This window comes from Elephantulus edwardii, unplaced genomic scaffold, assembly GCF_000299155.1.
Source record: "Elephantulus edwardii isolate Elephantulus edwardi_28Jun2011 unplaced genomic scaffold, EleEdw1.0 scaffold00037, whole genome shotgun sequence".
NCBI lineage: Eukaryota > Metazoa > Chordata > Mammalia > Macroscelidea > Macroscelididae > Elephantulus > Elephantulus edwardii.
In genome coordinates, this window is record NW_006399787.1 from 10,451,958 (window position 1) to 10,473,846 (window position 21,889).

General features: G+C 42.7%; 2 protein-coding genes across 2 annotated transcripts in view; one reads left to right on the forward strand and one right to left on the reverse strand.

Moving 5' to 3' along the window:
* Positions 1 to 1,553, reverse strand: part of ZC2HC1C (zinc finger, C2HC-type containing 1C) — an 18,420-nt gene extending 16,867 nt beyond the window's left edge. The window contains exon 1 of the mRNA XM_006884673.1: positions 177 to 1,553. Coding sequence (XP_006884735.1) covers positions 177 to 1,553 — 1,377 coding nt within the window. The remainder of the gene's footprint in view (positions 1 to 176) is intronic.
* A 1,364-nt stretch (positions 1,554 to 2,917) lies between these two features.
* Positions 2,918 to 19,386, forward strand: ACYP1 (acylphosphatase 1, erythrocyte (common) type). The gene is made up of 4 exons (XM_006884779.1): positions 2,918 to 3,080; positions 9,319 to 9,324; positions 10,119 to 10,210; positions 19,171 to 19,386. Exons 1-4 carry the CDS (start codon positions 2,918 to 2,920, stop codon positions 19,384 to 19,386), a joined length of 477 nt encoding a protein of 158 aa, XP_006884841.1.
* Positions 19,387 to 21,889: the final 2,503 nt, after the last annotated feature.

Below are 21,889 nucleotides of genomic sequence, written 5' to 3' on the forward strand. Positions count from 1 at the left end.
CTCCTGGACCGTGGTCTGACAAGCTCCCAGCAGAGTGACTGGCTTACAGCAAGCAAGGGACGTTAATCTATACTTTCTCCTGACATGACAGATGACAGGTGAAAACCTGGGCAGGAGGTAACAAGCCCTTACAATGCCCCTCACCTAAAGTCTTTACACCCACAGGTTCTAGTTACCTTGGCCAAGGCTGGTCCCTTCCAGTTCAGGAAATGCTCCAGTTCAGTGCCCTTAGCCCGGGCCCTGGAAGAGTCAAACACCTTCCTCTTGGAAGCCTGCATCCTGCTGCAAACGCTCGAGTGTCTCTCCAGCCTGGGCAAGAGGAACTTGCGTCCACAGTGATCGCACTCCCTTAGTTCGGAGTCCCCGGGGGAAGAGCAGGAGCCTGAAGAGTCTGGTGCCCGAGACAGGCTGGAGTGCCCAGCGGACGCCCATAAAGTATCACCTGGTGCTTTTGAAGGCTGAGAATACCTCTCTATTGATGGCCTTGCAGCTCGGTCTCTGATTTTGCTATTGCTTGCCACCAGTCTTTCCCTTTTGAGCCTCTGTATCCCATAATCGGAGATCTGGAACAGACTAGAACTCTCTTGGGACTGTCCCCAAGTTTGGCTCTCTCTCCTGTCTCTGCTGAATGCCTCTTCAGACCTGAATTCTGGAGAGGAGAGGGGTTTGTACACAGCGCTAGCACTGTTATCTTTAACTTCTTTCGGGGAGAATGTCATTCTCTGGAGCTCTCTTTTCTCATTTCCCTCAGCCTGTTCCTTTTCCTTCTGAATTCTCCTGAGTTCCTCCTCGGTCTTCTTCAGCTTTTCCCTCAGAAGTGTCTCCTTCCTTCGAATGTCTTCCCCTAAGCTCTCACCAGCAGCTTCTAGTTTTTGGATCTGCATGTGCTCAGTCCTGTGGGACTTTGCCCAGGTACCGTGTCCCTGCGTTGCCGCAAGAAGAGAACTAACCACAGATGGATTCACTCGGTCCCGTGAACCAAAGCTGCTGTAAGAAAAGTCTCTTGGCTCAGCAGGTCTTGAGTGGACATTCTGGTCTCCATCGGCTCCAGGGGTGACATTCTGGTCTCCATCGTCTCCAGTCTTACTGCTATTACGAGACTTTCTGTGGAACACGGGCTTCAGTGGGTATGCCCTGTCCACACCAACTCGCTTCTTTGTAAAGGGGATGGCATCCTGGTTACTTGCTTTGGAGTACCACGGTTGAAAGGACTGAGGAGGGTCTGAAGAATGAAGCAGAGACTTTCGTTGGCCCGGGGGATTGGTTCCTGGATCCTGCTGGCTGACTCCAGCACCGCAGGTATAGAAGCAGCTCTGGGCTTTTGTGAAGGTGTCCCAATTGGGGTGAGGATACAGATTATTCAGCATTAGTTCACCATCGCTCAAAAGCTTCTGCGGGACATTGCTCTTCAGATGCCCCACTGAGGACCGCTGTGAAGAGTCTCTTTGCTCATAAGGGTCTTGCTTGGCTAAGTGGAGGCCTGGAGCTTCCGTTGTATTAAATGAGAGCATAACACCCACAGGCAGTCGTGGTGCCAACTGGAGACCAGCCATTCAGGGCCTGGAATGAAGCCTAGGAGAGAGTTAACACATGTGAGCAGCTTGTCTAAGCTTCACTGCCAGCTGCTTAAAGTAACTCTGTCTACATCTGCCTAAACTATATTTCCCCTTATTTTGGTGGGACTGTGGTGCTAGGTCTGCCAAGAGTTTCATTCAACAAGCATTTTGTCCACAGGAGGAGCACTGGTGGCACTGTGGTTTAGACATATGGCTACTAACCAGAAAGTCCGTGGTTTGAACTTGCCAGCGAGAACTAGGTAGTCTGCTTCCATAAGGATTTACAGCCTTGGAAACCCTCAGGGCAATTCTACTCTGGACTACCGAGTCGCTATGAGCCAGAACTGATCTGATGGCGGTGGGTTTGTCTGGGGATTATGTTCAGTCTCTGAAAACAGAATAACCAATGTAACACAGGTGTTCGCAGAAGGCAAACATAGTGACTGCTCCGGGCATACACAGAAGGGATGAAAGAACACTGGATTGGAAAGCGGGATTTAGACGACGCGTCTGAAACAACCTCCTGTTGCTCCTATGATGCTTGACGATTGTGGGGCTCGGCCTACGTGACAGGGCGTCAGGAGTCCGCTCCTAAGACCCTGGTCACTTGACAGGTTGGTTAGGAAGCGGCGGCCGAGAGCTGGCGGGCAGGCACCAACTCCCCTCCGGCTTCCCTGCAGCTGGAACCAAGCTCGACTCCCGGGCACAGAGGCCAGACAGGGCTCGGAGCTGGCGCCTGGCCGCCAAACCCTCAGCCAAGGAGTCCTCGCGACCAGACGCTTCCACCCCCACCAAGGAATGAAAGCTGAGAGGCAGAGGCCACCTGACTAGGCCATGGCCGCGGAGAGGGCCAGAATGCGGAAGTCACGTTCTGTCCTGGAGGGTCAGCCCCGGCGCCCCCACTGGGGACTCTACCCGGGGGACGAACCTTCGCTCCCCGTCCCTGAGGCTCGTGCTCTTGCAGGAGTCAAGCTGCAAACCTTTGTCCTTCCCTCCTTCCTGCCGTACCTGGGCTGGTGGACCGCTCCTGCTCAGAGTAAATCCCTGAACCTAGTTTTCAGGACCTAACCATATCCCCCACCACCCCGCAACCGACAGCGCCGCGCAGGCGCTCTCCGCGAGCCTGTGTTACTCCCGTTGCCTTGGAAACAGGAGCGAGGCGCGCTCCGAGCCCCGCCTCTCACCGCGAGCACCGCCCTGGAAGCGCGCGCAGGCGCAGTCAGTGCGCGGGCGGGAGCGGCGCGGGGCGTGGGTGTGCAGACTGCTTCAGTGTTCCTTGACCCAGTGTCCAGCCAACTCTGCAATTCCTCGGAGAGTAGAACGGAGGAGGGGTTTATCAGAAAAGTATTTTCCTGAAAACGATGTTCCCAGAGCCTGGGGTGTGCCCTTCTGGGGCGCAGGGCGGAGCCCCCAGACATGCCCTGGAGTCATTCTGCCGCAGGATTCCGGTGTCCGCCCGCTTAGCGGGAGTGGGCCTGCTGATAGCCTTTCTTGGCACCCTTGGCCATTGCGGGCAGGCCCCAGGTAGGGCAGTGTTGCTATCTTCGTGCTTTTTCTTGCCCAGAGTTTGGAGCTTGCTTTCAAACTGCAGCACCTCGGCTAGGCTTTTGCTACGCAGTTATCTTTTCAGGGTTCTGGTGGCCAATCTGATTATTTTGATTTTATAATGTATTCTACTCACGTGGTCACTCTGGCCGTCTCTTCTTAGGGCCCAGAAATGACTCAGCCAGATGTAATGATAACAAAACTTAACTGCCAGATAAAAAGAATCAGTATAACCTGATTTCGACACTAAATGACACTCGATAAATTGTTAACATCAGAAGAGAGTTTATTTGTCTTCTTCACGCTTCAGTTCATTTGTGTAAGCTGTTTGGAACAGGCATCTGACTTTTTCTTACAACTCGGAAAGATTCCTGCACGTGGAAAAGTAGTGTGGTCAGCAGTAGTCGCTGTTAATCTTACAGCATGTTGTCCTATTACAGCCTTCACATGTTACAAAGAAATTTCTTGGTGGGCCCTCCTGGGCCGGCTTTAATTCTTTGTATTCATTATTCGCTGGCTCTCTTCTGCCATTTTAAACAATCCCAGACCTTTGCTCCTCTTTTCAAGTTCCTAATCAATTTAACATGGGGAGGCCTTCCACTCAACAACTCCCACCATGCATGCAGAAATTCTCAGTGTGCCTCCCCTCATCCTGACTTTTCTTTCCTCTGTTTCTGAGGAAGAAGTCTTTCCTTTCAGATGTTCTCTTGATTTGATCCCTTTAAGACCTTCCAGCCTCAACTGCATTACTTATACCTCCTATCTTGTGAACTTTTAAATTGTACCCCCTTCACTGACTCCTCTTTGGTTTTAAAACTAGCCTTCACTTTCTCCTGCAAAACAATCTTCATTTCTCTTGATCTGCAGCTTCTTGTGCTAGGGGCCCCTTCATTTATCTTTTTCTCCAAGGAACCAATAGAAAATACTACCTTCACTGCCTACACTTTCTCATCTACCCTTCATTGTCCAGTCCATGAGTTTCCATCCTTTTCGTTTTACTCAGTGACCTTCCAGTGACCTAATAACAGGAGACTTGATCTGAAGTGAAACCTGTTTGAATCAGTTCCTAGACCACGTGCAGAAACACTACTTGTTGCTGAAAGCGACTTTCCCAAGGAAGAAGTGAAGCCACGGGAATCAAACCAGAGGAGCTTGCTCCATAACTCATTTGCCTCATCCCATAACCAGTGCTGTCTCTTAGCCCAGAAGCCTCTGCAAAGAGTCCATCTTGGAAGACCAGCTATGAGTGCACTTAATTATCATAACCCCACCTATATGGATGATTCCCCAGAATTCCCCACCTTATGAATAAACATGAAACTCCTTCCAATCTAAATCTTTATTGTTATTAGTTCTCTGTGTGACTCATAGCAACCCTAAGAACAACAGACTGGAACCCTGTCCTAACCTGTGCCATCCTTACAATCTCTTGACACACTCAAGCCTGTTTCTGCAGTCACTGTGTCAGAGTGTGATGTTTTTCTCCAAAGAATAACCTCTCTTAGCAACATACCCAAAGTATGTGAGGGGAAGCTTCATCTTTGCCTCCAAGAAGCCTTCTGCCTGAACCTTCTCTAAGACATATCTGGTTGTTCTTTTGGCAGTCCATGAGATAGTCAGGACTCTTCCAACACCACAACTCAAAGGCATCAATAATTCTGTCATCCTTATTCATTGTTCAGCTCTTAGATGCATAGCAAGTGACTGAAAAGACCATGGCCTGAATAAGGCACAACTTAGTTCTTAAACTGACATCATTGCTCCTCAATAATTTGAAGAGGTCTCTTAACTACAGACTTTTCCAGATCTGACTGCTGGTACCAAGTGTATTGATTGTGGATCCAAGTAAGATGAAGTCATTGCCAGTTTTAATTTTTTTCTCCATCTTTCATGATTTTGCCTATCCATCCAGTGGCTAGGATTTTTACTATCTTGACGTTGAGATTCAGTTCATATTGAAGGCTGCAGAGTTTGATTTTCTGTAGCAAGTGCTTCAATTCTTCCTCACTTTTAGCTATCAAAGTTGTATTATTTACATAACAAACAAGGTTATTGATGAGTCTTCCTCCTATCCTGTTGCCATATTCTTCTTCATGAAGCCTAGCTTCTTGTACAGATTAAATAGGATTGGAGAAAGGATACAATCCTGTCCCACACCTTTTCATAGTTTTAAACTATGTAGTGTTTGCTTGCTCTGTTCTCAAAACAGTTTCTTGGTCTAAGTATGTTTCGCACCAGCACAATTTAAGTGTTCTGGAATTCCCATATCAGTGTATGGAATGTCTTAAACCAATCTTTTTTAAAAAAATATAAAAGGAACGGAGTAGACACAGACAAAAACACAAAGAAAGGGAACCTCGATGGCCTAGTAGTAAGAAGCTGCATTGCAATCCCGAAGGAGCCTGGTTCAAATCCACCAGCTGATCTGCTGGAGAAGGAGGGGCAATCTCCTCCTGTGCCAGTTGGATCCGATTTGATGGTACACACAAGGAAAAAAGAAAAAGATACAACACATAGGTGAGAGAGAGCCTCACCTGAAGATTAGCAAGGAGCAGAAACTAAAGAAAGATAATGACCTTTCACATGGAAAAGAGAGCATTCCCCTTGAGCTAGTGGCTCGATTTGGACTTCCGGTCTCCTAAGCTGTGAGAAAATAATTGTCTTCTTAAAACCATGCACTTGTGGTATTTTTGTCTTAGCAACACTAAGAAACAAGCGGCAAACTCAGTATGACAACACAAATTCATGGTCATCTATTTTCTCGTTCGCTAGTCTGTTTCTCCCAGGTTTCCTTCTATGCTCAAATTCATCTTTCACTCCTCCCTCCTTTCCACCTCTCCCTTCTAACTGATGAGTAGATTTTGCTAACTTTGCCTTTGCAATGCTTCTCAAATGATTCTCATTTCCATCTCCTCCCTTTGCAATTTAGTCTCTGACAGCCTGCTGGATAGTCAGCTGTGGATCAGATCCGACATGCTAGCAATGAGAATAAAATGACTTCTTCCTCGTTTCTTATCAGGATATCACTCTCTTAAATGCTCTTTTGCTTTCAACATCTCCCCCTGTCCCTAGGCTACACTTCATGCTGCTGCCAAAATAATCATCCTAAATACTCAGACCTTATCCTTTTTCTCCCCGCTGACTTCTTTTTCTGTAGACTAAAGCTGTAATTTAGCACAACATCCCAACTCTGGGAGTGCTGGCCCCATGTAACTTCTCAGTCTTACCCATTCTTGATAAATCCTACAATTGTCTTGTTGATTTTCAATCCTGGTCGCATTTTTGGGACTCCCTAGAGAGGCTGTTGGTGAAGGCTGAGCATTAGCATTCTATAAAGCTTCCCTGAAGAGCTTAATGTGCAGACACTGTTGACGTCCCCTCAGCTAGCACGCTCTCACCTCAGTGGTAATACTTTACCTGAGGTCCACCTGAGAGATGATAGGTGATCTGATTTATGGGTGTGAGTTCTGCCTTCAGCTAACTCCCAGCTCCATCAGTTATTGGATGTGATTGTATAAATGCTGCATCTTCCAAGAAGTCTTTCCCCAGCTTTGCAGTCAGAACTAATCACTCTGCTCCTTTGTTCTTCCTCACTATTTTCTCTCCTTGTTTACACAGGACTGCCTGCCTCATGATGACCTCCCAATGGATATTCACAGGATTGAATGACCATTTGTGCATTGTGTTGTTAACTATTTGCATGCATATTTGTTCTTAAGACTAAGCTAAAACTCTTTGAGAACAAAGAGTTTCATCATTTATATCCTCTGGTGTCCAGCACCTTGGCAATACCAAGTAAGGGTTTTTTGGTTTTTTTTGTTTGTTTGTTTTTGTTTTTGTTTTTTTACAGAGAAACTTATTTTAGAAAATGCATTAGAAGAAATAATAACAAGAAATTGTATTTTTTTAAGAATTTTTTAAAAATTTTATTATTTTTGTGTGAGTGTACCGTCAAATCAGATCTGACTGATACAGGAGGAGATTATCCCTCCTTTCCCGGCAGAGCATCTGGTGGATTTGAACTGTGCGCCTCTGGGATTGTGGCTGCAGCTCCTTACCACTAGGCCACCAGAGCTCCCCTAAGAAATTGTATTTTTAAAGAGAAGAAATAACATTAGCTGAGTACTCCACTTAGCATTATTTTTGAGTATCACAAAACTCTCACTGCAGCCCACTTCCAACATTTAGATTTTTGTTTCTTTAGAATCTGTATTCTCTCTTTACAATGAAAAGTTATTGTTGTTAAGTGCCGTCTGGTCAACTACAACTCATAGAAACCCAATGAACAGTGAATCTCAACTCTTTAAATCCGATTTGACGGTAGGCAAATAATTGAAATGGTTTGGATCAGGTGCTCCTTAGTCTTCAAACTGACATTTTTGCTTTCAAGTTGATTTCAGCCAATAGTGACCCAGTGTGTCAGAGCAGAACTGCCCCATACGATTTCCTAAGATTTTTATTTTTCTTTTATTTTTAATTTTATTTATTTTATTATTTTGTGTGTGTGTACCATCAAATCGGATCTGACTGGTACAGGAGGAGATTGTCCCTCCTTCTCCAGCACAGCATCTGGTGGACTTAAACCACATACCTCTGGGATTGCAGTGCAGCTTCTTGCCGCTAGGCCACCAGAGCTCCCAAGATTTTAATTTTTATGGAAGTTGATTGTCAGCTCTTCTTTCTCTACTGTTACCGCTGGCTTGGTTTGAATCAGCAACCTTTCAGTTAGCAACTGAATGCTTAGCCACTGCACCACCAGGGTGTCTTTTAGTGGGAGGTTAACAGAGTGATGGATCTCTGTCACTTTCATTGCACACCTGCCAGGCTGGCATTCTCACAGGTAGAGGGTTCTGCTATGAAGAGGAGTAGTGTGTACAAGCAATCTAAAAATGAATGAAGAACACCAGCTTTTCTTCATACACATTATTCATCTTAAGGCTAGCTGGGATCAAATGTCTACAAGTGGGCCCTCCTTTTAACCATCCAAACCCACAGACTCCCTAGTCAATTCTTTCTTCCCAAAATAAACTCATGCAATTTGGTCACTTGCCTCATATTGACTGACTCAGTTGTGACTCTGGAGCCATGAGCTGTTTTCCTTGTGCTTTTGCTTTCTTTTTTTAGACAAGGGTTCTTTGACATTTTCTTAGTAAGTTAAACCCTGATGGGCAGCTTCCAGAACACAAGAGGGAAAAATAACGTCTACTGGGACCTCTTGTACGTTTATCTGTCCTGATTCCAGTTCCAGACTTAGGCATGACTCAAAATTGGGAAGAACGGAAAGAAAAAAGGTCAGAAAGGTTATATGTATCCTATTTCATTTATTTATCTATGATGTCGCGTGTTTATTGTCTCCCACCAACGTCTGCAGGGGTAGGGATCCTGTCTAGCTTGCTCACTGCTGTCTGCCAAGGACCTAGAACCGTGTCCTGCACCACAGGCTCCACTCCGTAAATGCTTACTGAATGATGGAGTGTAAACGAAGGACTTGTCTATGTAGTTTTTATTAGAAAATGTAGACAGGGATACGCTTAGTAATTGAGGTCGGGGAGAGCATCTACATCTGGGGTGAGGGCTCTGTCTATGGACTCCACGCAGACACGCCAGTTAAAGTTCCCAACCTCAGCCTCCCCCTGGTTCCCCAGGACCTGAAACTGAAGTCCCGCCTTCTGGGCGGAGCGCCGAGCCTGATTGGCCGAGCAGACGTGATGGGCGTAAGACCTAGCGAAAGAAGAGTCACACTCTTGCGCTTCCGGGCGCGCTTGACGCCAACAGGAGCAGTTGGCGCGGTGGGCAGCCGGCTGGTCCTGTTGGCCTTTGAGGAATACAAGAAGGGTGAGCCCTGGCCTGGGCCCCGCGGCGTGCCTGTCAATCTACTGAGCCCTGAAATGTTAGCAGCGGGGGATTCTGATGATCACATGGAAGCTGGGTCTGTGAAATGGGGGCGGAATTAAGAGGGAGCCGGATCATTTGTGTACAAACCAAAACCCACTCCCAACTCCTTCCGTTCCAACTCAGCAACCCTACAGGGCCCAACAGAATTCCTTAGGGTCTGTTGGACGGGAAATGCCAACATAAGCAGCCTGCCACATCTGTCGTCCTCAAAGGGGCTGGTGGATGGGCTCGAACTGCTGACCTTTCAGAGTGCTTTAACCATTGGCCACCAGGGCTCTTGAGAATGAGTAGTAAGATTGGTGGGCAGAGGGAGGGGATGAAGGAATTAGTGGGGTAATGGTGGGTATGAATCAATGGTGATTTATTTTATAAAGCACAATGTATGAGAATGATGTTATGAAACAACGTGAATGGAGGAATGTGTGAAACACAATGACGCCTTTGAGCTGTGGTGCTGGAGAAGAGTATTGAATGTTCCATGGACTGCCAAGTAAACAAACAGATCCATCCTAGAGAGGGTTAAACCAGGCTACTCCTTGGAGGCAAGGATTCTGGGGCTTCGTCTGACATACTTTGGACATGTTGTGAGGAGAGACAGGTCTTTGGAGAGGGACATCATGCTTGGTAGAGTAGGGTAGAGGGACAGCGCAGGAGGGGAAGACCCTCTATGAGTTGGATTGATTCAGTGAGGATTGATTCAGTGACTGGGGTAATCGGGATGGGAGTGTCAGAGACAGTGCGATTGGCACAGGACAGAGCAGAGTTTAGGGCTGTTGTACATAGGGTCGCTATGAGTCGCAAACGACTGGATGGCACATAATAACAACAACATGTGAATTTTGTATGCAAACCAATATTAAAGAAAGGTAGTCTTTTTTTAAAAAAGGGAGGCAAGCAGGTTATTGTCCCAGAAGTGGCTTCTGGGGCAGGTGAGAACCTCAACATTGTCACACATATTTGTCTCTTATTACTTGCACGCATGCAGTGCCCACTTTCCCGTTCTCCTGAACGTTGGAGAGAGGCCACAAGGGTTTAGAGTGGGGGAAAAAATAATGTAGACATGGCTCTTTCTGACTCAGGATTCTGACTCCTTTACCTTTCTGCTTTCCTGGTCTCTGGCAGGTGTGAGCATGGCAGAAGGGGACACCCTGATATCAGTGGATTATGAAATTTTTGGGAAGGTGCAAGGGGTGTTTTTCCGCAAGTACACACAGGTATGTGGCCTTCAGGCTTTAGAGACATACCAGAGCTTGGGCATGGGCACAGGAGACATGCTCCTGGCAAGAGTGAATTGAAGAAGCTGCATGTAAAGGAGATTGTAAAGCAGTGGTTGGGAAAATGCTTTGCAGTTGGTAAAACACAACGGAAATGGAAGATTCTACAGCTATTATTGTTCATCTTTTTTTTTAAGAGTGGTACCTGAATGCTGAGACACACGTGTACCACTCTCTTCAGAAGGAAATAGAGGGCTTTCCTGGTTCTCTGTATTGTAACATCAACAAGTGAAGTCACATTTCCTGTGGGAAAACCAATATTGATAAACTAGATGGTACTTAGATGAACTGATGACATAATTGCAATTTATGTAATTGCCTGTCCTTGTGACCCGCCTGGAACAGACTCCCTTTTTCTCATTTTTTCTGACCAGTCTCTATCCCTTACTTAGTTCCTTTCTATTAATTTTTATTTTGAAAGGGCAGTTATCTTTCTTAGCTTCAGCTTTTTCATTAAAAAACATTTTATCCTTTCCAGAATAGGCCATATGACAGTCACCATGGAGTCTGGCATGCTAATTGGAGTAAAAGAGAAAGACTGAGGGGAGGAACAAACAGGCAGCCTCTACCTCTGCTTCAGTGTCACTAATTTTCCCTCAGTGTGTACACACATACTCAATGCAACTTCAGTTTCCCTTCTGCCTTTTGCAGGGAGGTATTGGGCTGATGCCCTGCTAGTATATCTTCACCCCCAAAAGGCAAGCATTATCATTATAAAGGGAGAAAATATTGAAGTTGTCAAGGGTTTTATCTTGAATCTACAATCTAGCCTCATGGGAGTTGTTAGGTGTCATCAAGTTGCCTCTGACTGACAGTGAAGTCATGGAACACTGGTCAGTCCTGCCCCCTCCACCCTAGAGATGCTGCCCTGCCAGCTCTTTTGCTCCCAACAGCTCCTCCTTTACAGTCTGCCTAATGGCAGGCACCGAGGCATGCCCACCTGCGTGCACTGTGATGGCTAGTATAGGTGGGAGTGACATGAGTTACCGCACTGACCCTTCTGACATGCCTTGATAGCTCATTCCTCTGTGGAGCTGGCTGGCTACCTCTTCATCCCCTCCAATGCCATTGCCTGGAGTCAGTTTGCATTCTTCCCACCCCCTTCATGATGCTATTATATATTTGAGTTATGACATTGGCAAAGAATACTGAATATATTAGCCAGAAAAACAAACTTGTTAACAGTTGTGAGGATGGACAGGTTTTTTTTTTCTGCTGTATGCAACAAACCACATGGTGTATTTTAATAGTTGTCTTGTGTTGCACAGTTTGATAGTTGGCAAATTGACAACATCTAACCTCTAAATTGCATCTCTCCTTAGAGGAATAGTGAATGGAGATACAGGAAAATACTTTTTTAAAAATGGAAATAGAATTCACATACTATAAAATCTAGTCTTTTAAAGGATAGTTTTTAGAGGATTTGCAAAGTTGTGCACTGTTTGTTTCTGGAACATTTTTATTATCTCAAAAAGAAACTTCATACCTATCAGCCGTCATTCCTTGTCTACCATACTCCAGCCCCTGGAGCTACTAATCTACTTTTTGGCTTTATGGATTTGCCTATTCTGGATGTTTAATAAGAATGAAATGATATATATGACTTTTTATGTCTGGCTTCTTTTACTTAGCCTAATGCTTTCAAGGTTCATCAGTACTCTCTTCCTTTGTAGAGATGAATATGCATGTGTATGAACCACTCATTATTTATTTATTCTTCATTGATGAACATTTTTGTTTCCACTTCAGAGCTAATTATGAGTAATACTGCTGTGAACATTTGTGTATAAGTGTTTGTGTAGACACTGTTTGGTATCTGCACACACACACACATACACACACACACATAATTGCACAACCCTAGGATTAACACTCCACCCCACCCTTGCCCATTCCTGCCCCTCTGCTTCCACCTTTCCCTCCCCCTTGGATCCCCATATGCATTGTTGGGTTTTTTGTTTTGTTTTGTTTTGTTTTGGTTTTTTGGTTTTTTTCCTCATATGCATTGTACAATAATGGTTTTATACAGTAATTGTCCTTTTGGGACTGAGTTAGTTCACTCAGCATAATATTCTCCAGTCCTTCCCAAATTAGTTGGTTGTTGTTGTTGTTGTTATGTGCCATCGAGTCGTTTCCGACTCATAGCGACCCTATGCACAACAGCTCTAAACCCTGCTCTATCCTGCGCCAACCGCACCGCCTCTGACACACCCATCCCGATTACCCCAGTCACCGAATCAATCCATCTCATAGAGGGTCTTCCCCTCCTGCGCTGTCCCTCCACCCTCCCAAGCATGATGTCCCTCTCCAAGGACCCGTCCCTCCTGGCAACATGTCCAAAGTATGTCAGACGAAGCCCCAGAATCCTTGCCTCCAAGGAGCAGCTTGGTTTAATCCTCTCCAAGATGGATCTGTTTGTTTTCCTGGCAGTCCAGGGTACATTCAGTACCCTTCTCCAGCACCACAGCTCAAAAGCATCCACTCTCCTTCTGTCCTCCCTAGTCATTGTCCAACTCTCTGATGCATAACAAGCGATTGCAAATACCATGACCTGTATCAGGCGCACCTTAGTCTCCAGAGAGACACTGTTGCTCCTGAGTATGTTTAAGAGGTCCCTAACGGCAGACTTTCCCATCGCGATACGCTTTTTGATTTCCTGACTGCTGGTACCAAGAGTGTTAACTGTGGAGCCGAGCAAAGTGAAGCTGTGAACACTCTCAATCTCTTCATCATCCATTTGGCGCTGCCAATTGGTCCAGTGGCGAGAATCTTTGTCTTCTTGACGTTGAGCCTTAGTCCATACTGAAGGCTGCAGTCCTTGACCCTTCGCAGCAAGTGCATGAGGTCCTCCTCAGTTTCAGCAAGCAAGGTTGTGTCATCTGCATAACGGAGATTGTTGATAGATCTTCCACCAATCCTGATGCCACAATTCTCCTCATAGAGCCCAGCCTCTCGAATAATCTGCTCTGCATACATGTTGAAAAGGTATGGAGACAGGATGCATCCCTGGCGTACACCCTTCCCTATTTTGAACCATGCAGTGTTACCCTGCTCTGTTCTGACTACTGCCTCTTGGTCCAAGTATAGGTTTCGTATCAGCACAATTAAATGTTCTGGGATTCCCATTCTTCTCAGAGTCAGCCACAGTTTGTTATGATCCACACAGTCAAATGCCTTTGCATAGTCAATGAAACACAGATAAACATCCCTCTGGTACTCCCTGCTTTCAGCCAAGATCCATCTAACATCAGCAACGATATCCCTAGTACCACGACCCCTTCTAAACCCAGCCTGGACTTCCGGAAGTTCTCTGCTGATGTGCTGTTCTAATCGTTTTTGGATGATCTTCAGCAGAATCTTGCTTGCATCTGAAATCAATGACACTGTTCTGTAGTTTCCACACTCAGTTGGGTCACCTTTCTTTGGAATGGGAACAAATATAGATCTCTTCCTGTCAGTTGGCCAAGTGGTTGTTCTCCAGATTTCTTGGCACAACTTGGTGAGCACGTCCAGGGCAACATCTGTTATCTGAAATACTTCAGTTGGTATACCATCTATTCCTGGGGCTTTATTTTTTGCTATTTCCTTCAAAGCAGCTTGAACTTCTTCCTTCATCACCATAGGCTCTTGCTCATATGTTATTTCTTTAAATTCCTCTGTATCTGCCAATTCCTTTCTATATAATGACTCAGTATATTCCTTCCATCTTCTTTTAATACTTCCTGGATCATTTAATATTCTGCCCGAAGCATCCTTGATTACAGCAACTCTAGGTTTGAATCTGTTCTTCAGTTCCTTGAGCTTAAGAAATGCTGAGCGAGTTCGGCCCTTTTGATTTTCTGACTCTAGTTCCTCGCACATTTCATTGTAGTATTTTGCTTTGCCTTTTGGAATCTTCTGTTCAGCTCTTTAGTATCTTGAATTCTTCCTTGTGCTTTGGCTTCTCTTTGCTCCTGTGTGCTGTGTAGTATTCCATTGTATGAATGTACCACAACATCTCAATTCATTACTTTGTAGCTGGACATCTGAACTGTTTCCATGTTCTTGTGATGGTAAATAACGCTGCTATGAACACTGGTGTACAAGTTTCTGTTTGAGACTTAGTTTTTATTTTCTTGGGGTATAGTCTAAGCAGTGCAATAGCTGGGTCATATGGAATTTCTATGTTCAGCTTTTTGAGGAAGCGCCAAACTGCTTTTCAGAGTGATTGTATAATTTTACAACTCCACCGACAATGTATAGCGTTCCTAACTGGCCACATCCCCCCAACATTTATTACTTGCTGTCCTGTTAAACTTTGTCACTGTTACTGGAGTGAGATGGGATCTCATTGTGATTTTGATTTGCATCTCTCTTATTGCCAGTGATTTGGAACATTTGATTATGTGTTTGTTGGGCATTCTAATATCTTCCTCTGTGAAAATTCTTTCCATGTCTTTTGCCCATTTTGTAATTGTATTATGAGTCTTTTTCTTGTGGAGGCCCAGGAATATTCTAGAAACTTTTGTAATGAGACTATTGTCTGGCATGGTATTGCCTAATGTTCGTTCTCAGTAGGTAGGTTTTATTTTCACCGTATTGGAAAAAAATCTTTGATGTGCACAAGATTTACTCTTTAGAATGTCCCATTCATCAGTTTTATCCTCTTCATATTGTGCATTTCTGGCTGTATTTGGCAGTCTCCTTATACCGTAGACTACAGCTTCTAAACTTGATCCCACTTTATCTCTTATGAACTTTGTGGTTTGGGGCTCTACTCCCAAGATCCACCTTGAGGATCTTTTGTGTATAGTGTGAGAGGTGGATCCTATTTCAGCTTTTTGTAGGTAGGAGTCCAGTTTTGCCAGCACCATTTGTTGAAGAGGTTACCATTTCCCCATTTATTTCCTTGTCAATTATCAGTTGACCATAGATATCTGGGTCTGTTTCTGAGTTCTCAGTTTTGTTCTGCTGGTCTGTGTGCCTGTCATTGTACTAGTACCACTCTGTTTTTGAAATTATTCATTCATTGTTGCACACAATTGATTTTTACATGGTGATCTTGTATTCTAAAATCTTATATAAATCTTACACTTATTTTGTTAAATTTTTTCTGAAAAAATTTTTTATGCTATTAGGGATTGAATTGTCTTCTTGATTTCATTTTGGATTGTTCTTTGCAAGTTTTTATAGAAATTCAATTGACTTTGACATGCTCATCTTGTATTCTAAAACCTCACTGAGTTTGTTTATTAGCATTAATAATTTACTTTTTTTTAAAAAAGATCCATGGGTTTTTCTTATATAAGATTGTCATATGTGAATAGTCTTTGCTTTTTCCTTTCCAATCTGAATGCCTATTATTTCTTTTTCCTGAGCAAACCCTCCAATTTAACAATGAATAGGAATGTTAAGCAGACCTCCATGTTTTGGTTTTGGTCTTAGGGGAGAAGCACTCAGTCTTTCTTTCCCTGGTAAGTACAGTGTTATCTGTGGGTTTTCATAAATGCCCTTTAACACATTGAGATGTTGCCTTCTTTTCCTAGTTTGTTGAGTGGTTTGTTGTTGTTGTTTTTTTAAATCATGAAAGGATACTGGATTTTGTAAAAGAATTTTTTTTGTTAAACATTGAGGTGATTATGTGGTTTTTATTTATTGATTTTGTGTATTGCAGTAACTAAGTTTTCAATGTTGAACCAACCTTGCATGTTATTAAGTGCTGTCGAGTTGCCTGTGACTCATAGCGACCCTATGTACAACGGCCCTAAACCCTGCTCTATCCTGTGCCAATCTCACTGCCTCTGACACACCTACCACCATTACCGCAGTCACTGAAATCAGTCTATCTTACCGAGGGTCTTCTTTGCCTCCGCTGTCCCTCCACCCTCTCAAGCATGATGTCCGTCTCCAAGGACTGATCCCGCCTTGCAACATGTCCAAAGTTTGTCAGACAAAACTTCAGAATCCTTGCCTCCAAGGTGCAGCCTGGCTTCACCTTCTCCAGGATGAACTTGTTTGTTTTCCTAGCAGTCCATGGTATATTCAATACTTTTCTCCAGCACCACAGCTCAAAGGCATCAATTCTCCTTCTATAATCCCTAGTCATTGTCCAGCTTTCTGATGCATAACAAGTGATTGCAAAGACCATGGCCTGTATCAGGCACACCCTAGTCTCCAGACTGACATGCTTGCTCTTCAGTATTTTGGAGAGGTCTGTGACAGCAGACTTTCCCAGTGCAATTTGTCTTTTAATTTCCTGGCTGCTGGTACCAAGCATGTTCATTGTAGAGCCAAGCAAACTGAAACTGTCAACAATCTCAATCCTTTCACCAGCTATCATGATGCTGCCAATCAGCCTATCTAGTCTTGGTGTAGAGTCTTTTTCATATCCTGATGGACTGATTTTGTTGAAGATTTTTACATCTGTGTTCTTGATGGTTGTTGATCTGAGGTTTCATTTTCTTATGATACCTTTGGATTTAATATGAGGGCAATTCTGGTCTCATAGAATATATTTCCTATTTCCTGGAAGAATTGGCGACATATTGGTGAAAGATTATTTAAATATTTGGTAGAATTCACCTTTGAAGTAATTTGGTTGAAGGCTTATATTTATTGGAAGTTATAAAAAATTATTAAATTCCTTTACTTATTCCAAGTGTGGTCACCTTTTTACTTTCTACTTCCTACCATTTCAGTGAATTTAGTCTGTAGATATCTATCCTTTTAGACTAAACTTTGGTTGACATACAGCTGTTAGTGTTGTTAGGTTCCCACAAGTCAGGCCTACCTGATAATAACTGTGTGTGTAACAGGTGGAAACACTGCCCAATCCCATGCCATCCTCATAGAACAATAGGTAAGTCTGAACCTATCATTGTAACCAGCATCAGTTGACTTCCTTAAAAAGTCTTCTTTTTCACTCACCCTCTTCTTTACTAAACATAATGTACCTCTCCAGGGATTCCTGCTGATTAAGTCAAAGTCCAAAGTCATTCTTGCCATCCTCATGTCTAAAGAACAGTTTGGCTGTTTCTTCCAGGAAAGATTTGTTCATTCTTCTGTTAGCTCAAAGTATATTTATCATACTTCACTCACCAACACAATAATTCAAATGCATCAGTTCTTTTTCACTATCCAACTTGTGCACACCTAATTCTTTCTTTCTTATTGCTGTCCATAGCTGACCTTCCACTTGGTTTCCAGTACCATAAATCATAGGAGAGGATTGCCTATCTTTTGTCCACTGAGCTGCAGTAATGGATTCAAACTGCCAGACAAGCTTGACATCTGGCTTTGCAGTACAACTTGGGTCTAGACCACTGAAGCTCCCTTACATGCATATTGGCTTATCAAGTACTTGTGATAATCAAAATAACATCCTTACTTTTCAACACATTGAAGTGGTCTTCTGCAGCAGTTTTGCAATAGAGTGCATCACCTGATTTCTTGACTTCTGTTTCCTTGGTGTTACAAAAGGAAATCCTTGAGAATTTATGTGTTCTCTCCATTCATCATAGCGTTGCTTGTTGGTCCACTGTTGAGGATTTTTATTTTATGTTCAATGATAATCTGTAATGAATAAGGTAGTCTTTAATCTTCATTAATAAATTCTTTAAGTCCTCTTCACTTTCAGCACCCAGGGCTGGGTCTTATGCACATAAATATACAAATAAAAGCTATAGGTAATTTTCATTCATTACTTGTAAAATCTTGGAGTAGTTTGTTCATCCTCCAGGGTTCAGAGAAATTACAATGCAATATAAAATATTTGACTAGTATAATCTCATACTTAAAACTTGATACATTCTTTTTTTTTTTTTGGCCTCCACTTTTTTTTTTAATTAATTTAGCTGGTTTATTTTAACTTGATACATTCTTAAAGTGTTACTACCTATTATTCTAAGAAGAAGAACTAGCCAGTTCTCTAGGTTAAATTGAAGTAGAAGAATGCAGTTGTTGTGGAATTCTGGCATCTGAACATCCATTCTGTTTAAACTTCCATTTTCTTTTGTCATTAATAATTGAAAGCTTTTCTAATATCCGAATTATGTATTTAAGTAAAAATATAATGACCCCTGCAAAACATTATTATATCCTATACATTTTTACAGTCTTGTTACAGTTTAATGACTGAAAAGAAATTGAGAAGGCCAGGAAGGAGTTACTAAAATGATTCTTTGGTCTTCTTAAATCCTATTTAACTTGAAAGGAATTGAGATTATCTCAATGGAAGAGAAGAATGTTGAGAGAACAGTTGGGCTCAGCAAAGTTGGGGTTTAGAGGCTGATGACTAGATACTTTTCTTCTCTAGGAGAATAACAGAAAGTGGGATTTTGGTGCAACATAAAAATGTTAGGTTAAAAGTTCCTCTACCATGAGAACAACTGATTGATTTGCCAGGAAGTTGTGAAATTCTCTCTAATAATCTTGAAAGATTTGATGGGCACATATTCATCTGGATTTGTTTAGGTGTGGTCCTGGTTAAAGACAAAGGAAAGGATCAGATAACATCATGGTTTTTTGTTTTTAATATACCCAGCAGATTTTTGATTAGGAGAAGGAAGCATGAACAAGTTACAACTCAGTATCCCAACATCAGTCAGCCTTAGGGAATAAGTTTGAAAGCATCTGTTTTGGACTTGCGTCTTTAGTATTAAATGAAATTGACTACATGGTGAAAAATTCTAGTGCTTGGATTTTTCATAGGTTAGAAGAAATGGAGTTGAGTGGCCAACACTTCATATTAAAATCAGCAATTGAAATCCTCCTTGCTGGTCTTTGTGTTATGACTGTTCTGGACAATATTAAATTAGTCTCACTTGATTATAGGTCAAGAATCTGGCACAGATTATGGTCTCTCTCACTTTGTTTTCTTCAATCTCATTGGATCTCTCTCTTTGTCTTTTTCTTTGCCTTAGGCTGAGAGTAAAAAGCTGGGCTTGGTAGGCTGGGTTCAGAACACTGACCAGGGCACGGTGCAAGGACAATTGCAAGGTCCCACCTCAAAAGTACGCCATATGCAAGAATGGCTTGAGACAAAAGGAAGCCCCAAATCACGCATTGACAAAGCACAATTCAACAATGAAAAAGTCATCATAAAGTTGGATTACGCTGACTTCCAAATTATGAAATAATAGTTTTAATTTAAATTTTCTAAGATAAACTCATTGGTTTTGTTTTTATTGTTAGTAGAGGTTGACTTATTACATGTTCAGTATTAGAATTTGTCAATGTTATTTAATATCAGATATTAGAATGCTACTGTATATTACATGTAAAATGGATTACAACCACAAACATGATTCTAACCAATAAAAACCTCATTAGAATCTCTGCTTAGATTGTTGTGTTTTTTTTTCCTTCACTGAACTCTTCTTTTTGACAAAGTAAGAAGTGTTACTAAAAAAAAAAGTGTTACTCAACAAACATTCATGGGAAGAGTATTTTGATGCTTAACAGTGATCTGAAGGAAAGAAAAAGCAGTTTTCTTGAATCATTTCCTTATAAGATTTCCATGTAATTTTACTCAGGAAATTTCATTTCTAATAAGAAATGGCCCAAGTTTATAGCTACTTAAATTGTATTTTGGACTGATCACTTTTCTACTGTGATTATTTTCCTCCAGGTTAATAACTGACATTAAGCAATAATCAGGACTTGGTCTCATCAGCCTATAGCTCTCCTAATTTGGTTTGTTCAGTCATGTAAATAAGTATACATCAGATGTTTGACAAATTTGTCATAATTCTCAACTTTGTGTGATTTGAGTGAAAGTTTGCAAAGCATACTGGCTTTTCAATCATTCAGGCACATTTTGTTCCATATGATTAATTATAAAACACAATGCTTTATCATTCATTCAATCAATACTGTCCTTTCTTTCACCCGTCTTAATAAGTGTTTACTTGGGGGGTGGTAAAAAGGAATAGGCAAAGGGCAATGGGGACTTGTTGAAATGGGTTGCAAAAGGCATTGATCAATGGTAAATAATTATGTAAAACAATATATATGAATGAATAAAACACAAGGTACATGAAAAAAAGTAGATGAATTATTTTAAAAATACAGAAAGAACCCATTAAGAAAACCAGCCAAACAAAAATAAGTATTTGTTATTTATCTCCATTGTTTTGCCTGTAATCATACTAGAATGATTCTGTCTGTAAACATTTTTTTAAACTAGTAGTTCTGATACAATATTTATCTTTTTGTTACTGATTCATTTCACTCAGCATTATGTCCCCTAGATTAATCTATGGCATGCACTGTTTCATGAATTCTTCATTGTTTTTCAACTTTTTTAAAAAATAAAGTCTCCATGAAAAATGCCACAGAAAATAGAAGCTGAGGACTGGCTAATGAGTTTAAACAAACATACATACACACACCGAACATACCACTTTGCTCACTCTGAGGTGTTCCACCCTCATCCAGATAGAAAAGAAATTGCGTTATGATTATACCAGAAAGCCGGTGGAATGCGACTTGGTGTTCTCATCTGTAAAGTTAGAGACAAAATGCAGAGCTTCTAGTCATTTCCAGCTCTGAAATACTACGTAATCCTGTAAAATGGAAAGCTCAGGATTCACTCATTCATGCACTGACTGTCTAGGTGTTGTTCTGTGCCATGGAGATAAAGCAGGTGAGCATTATGCAGAGTGAACTAACTCAGTCCCATAAGGACAAATACTGTGTAAAACCATAACTGTAGAATGATTATGAGGATCCAAGGCAGGGGGAGGGTGGAAGCGGATGAGTGAGGATAGGCGCGCGCGCGTGTGTGTGTGTGTGTGTGTGTGTGTGTGTGTGTGTTGGGTTAATCAGGGTCGCACAATTTGATGGGAAATATCCCATTCGAACTTTGTAAATAAACCAGTATAAAGTTTAAAAAATAAAACAATTACCTTCATATACCTTGTGTGAAGCTTATAGGAGAAGACATTAAGCAGAAATAAAACATAGGATTAAATTCTAATAACACACTTAACCATTAACATAAGGTTTTTGGGTCGAGTTCACTGGCAAGAAAGGCTAGGAGTCTATTGAAAACTCTAGGGAGCACAGTTCTATTCAGACACATGAGCTTGCCAAGAGTTGGAATCTACTACATGGCAAGTGGGTTTTGGTTGAGCAAGCAGAAGATAAAAAGAGCAGGGAGTATACAAAAGAAAAAAACACCTTCCACTTCATGTCAAAGGGAAACAGGGACCAAGAATGGGTTGTTACTGACTTTTAAGAGTTCTCCTGCACTGCAATCCCAGAGAGAGGCAGGGGCAATCTCCTCCTGTACCAGTCAGATCTGATTTGATGGTACACACAAAAAACCCCCATAAAATTTAAAAAAGAAAAAAAAGAGTTCTCAAGCGAGTACCACGGTGCGCATGCGCAGAGCTGTGTCGCGTCGGAAGTAATCCCAGCGGGCGCGCTGAGTGGCGCATGCTCGCGGGCTCGCGCGTGCACGTGTCTCGCGGGCCGGTTCTCGCGCGTCGGGCGTCAGAGGCGGTTGGTATTTGGGGTTAGAGCAGCGTAGATTGAGTGTTTTGGGGAAAGCACATGACCAAAAGGGTAGTATCGGGGCCTCTACTAACACTGCAGGGGCTTGGCGGCCGCCGCGGGCCAGCTGCTTGGACCCAGATG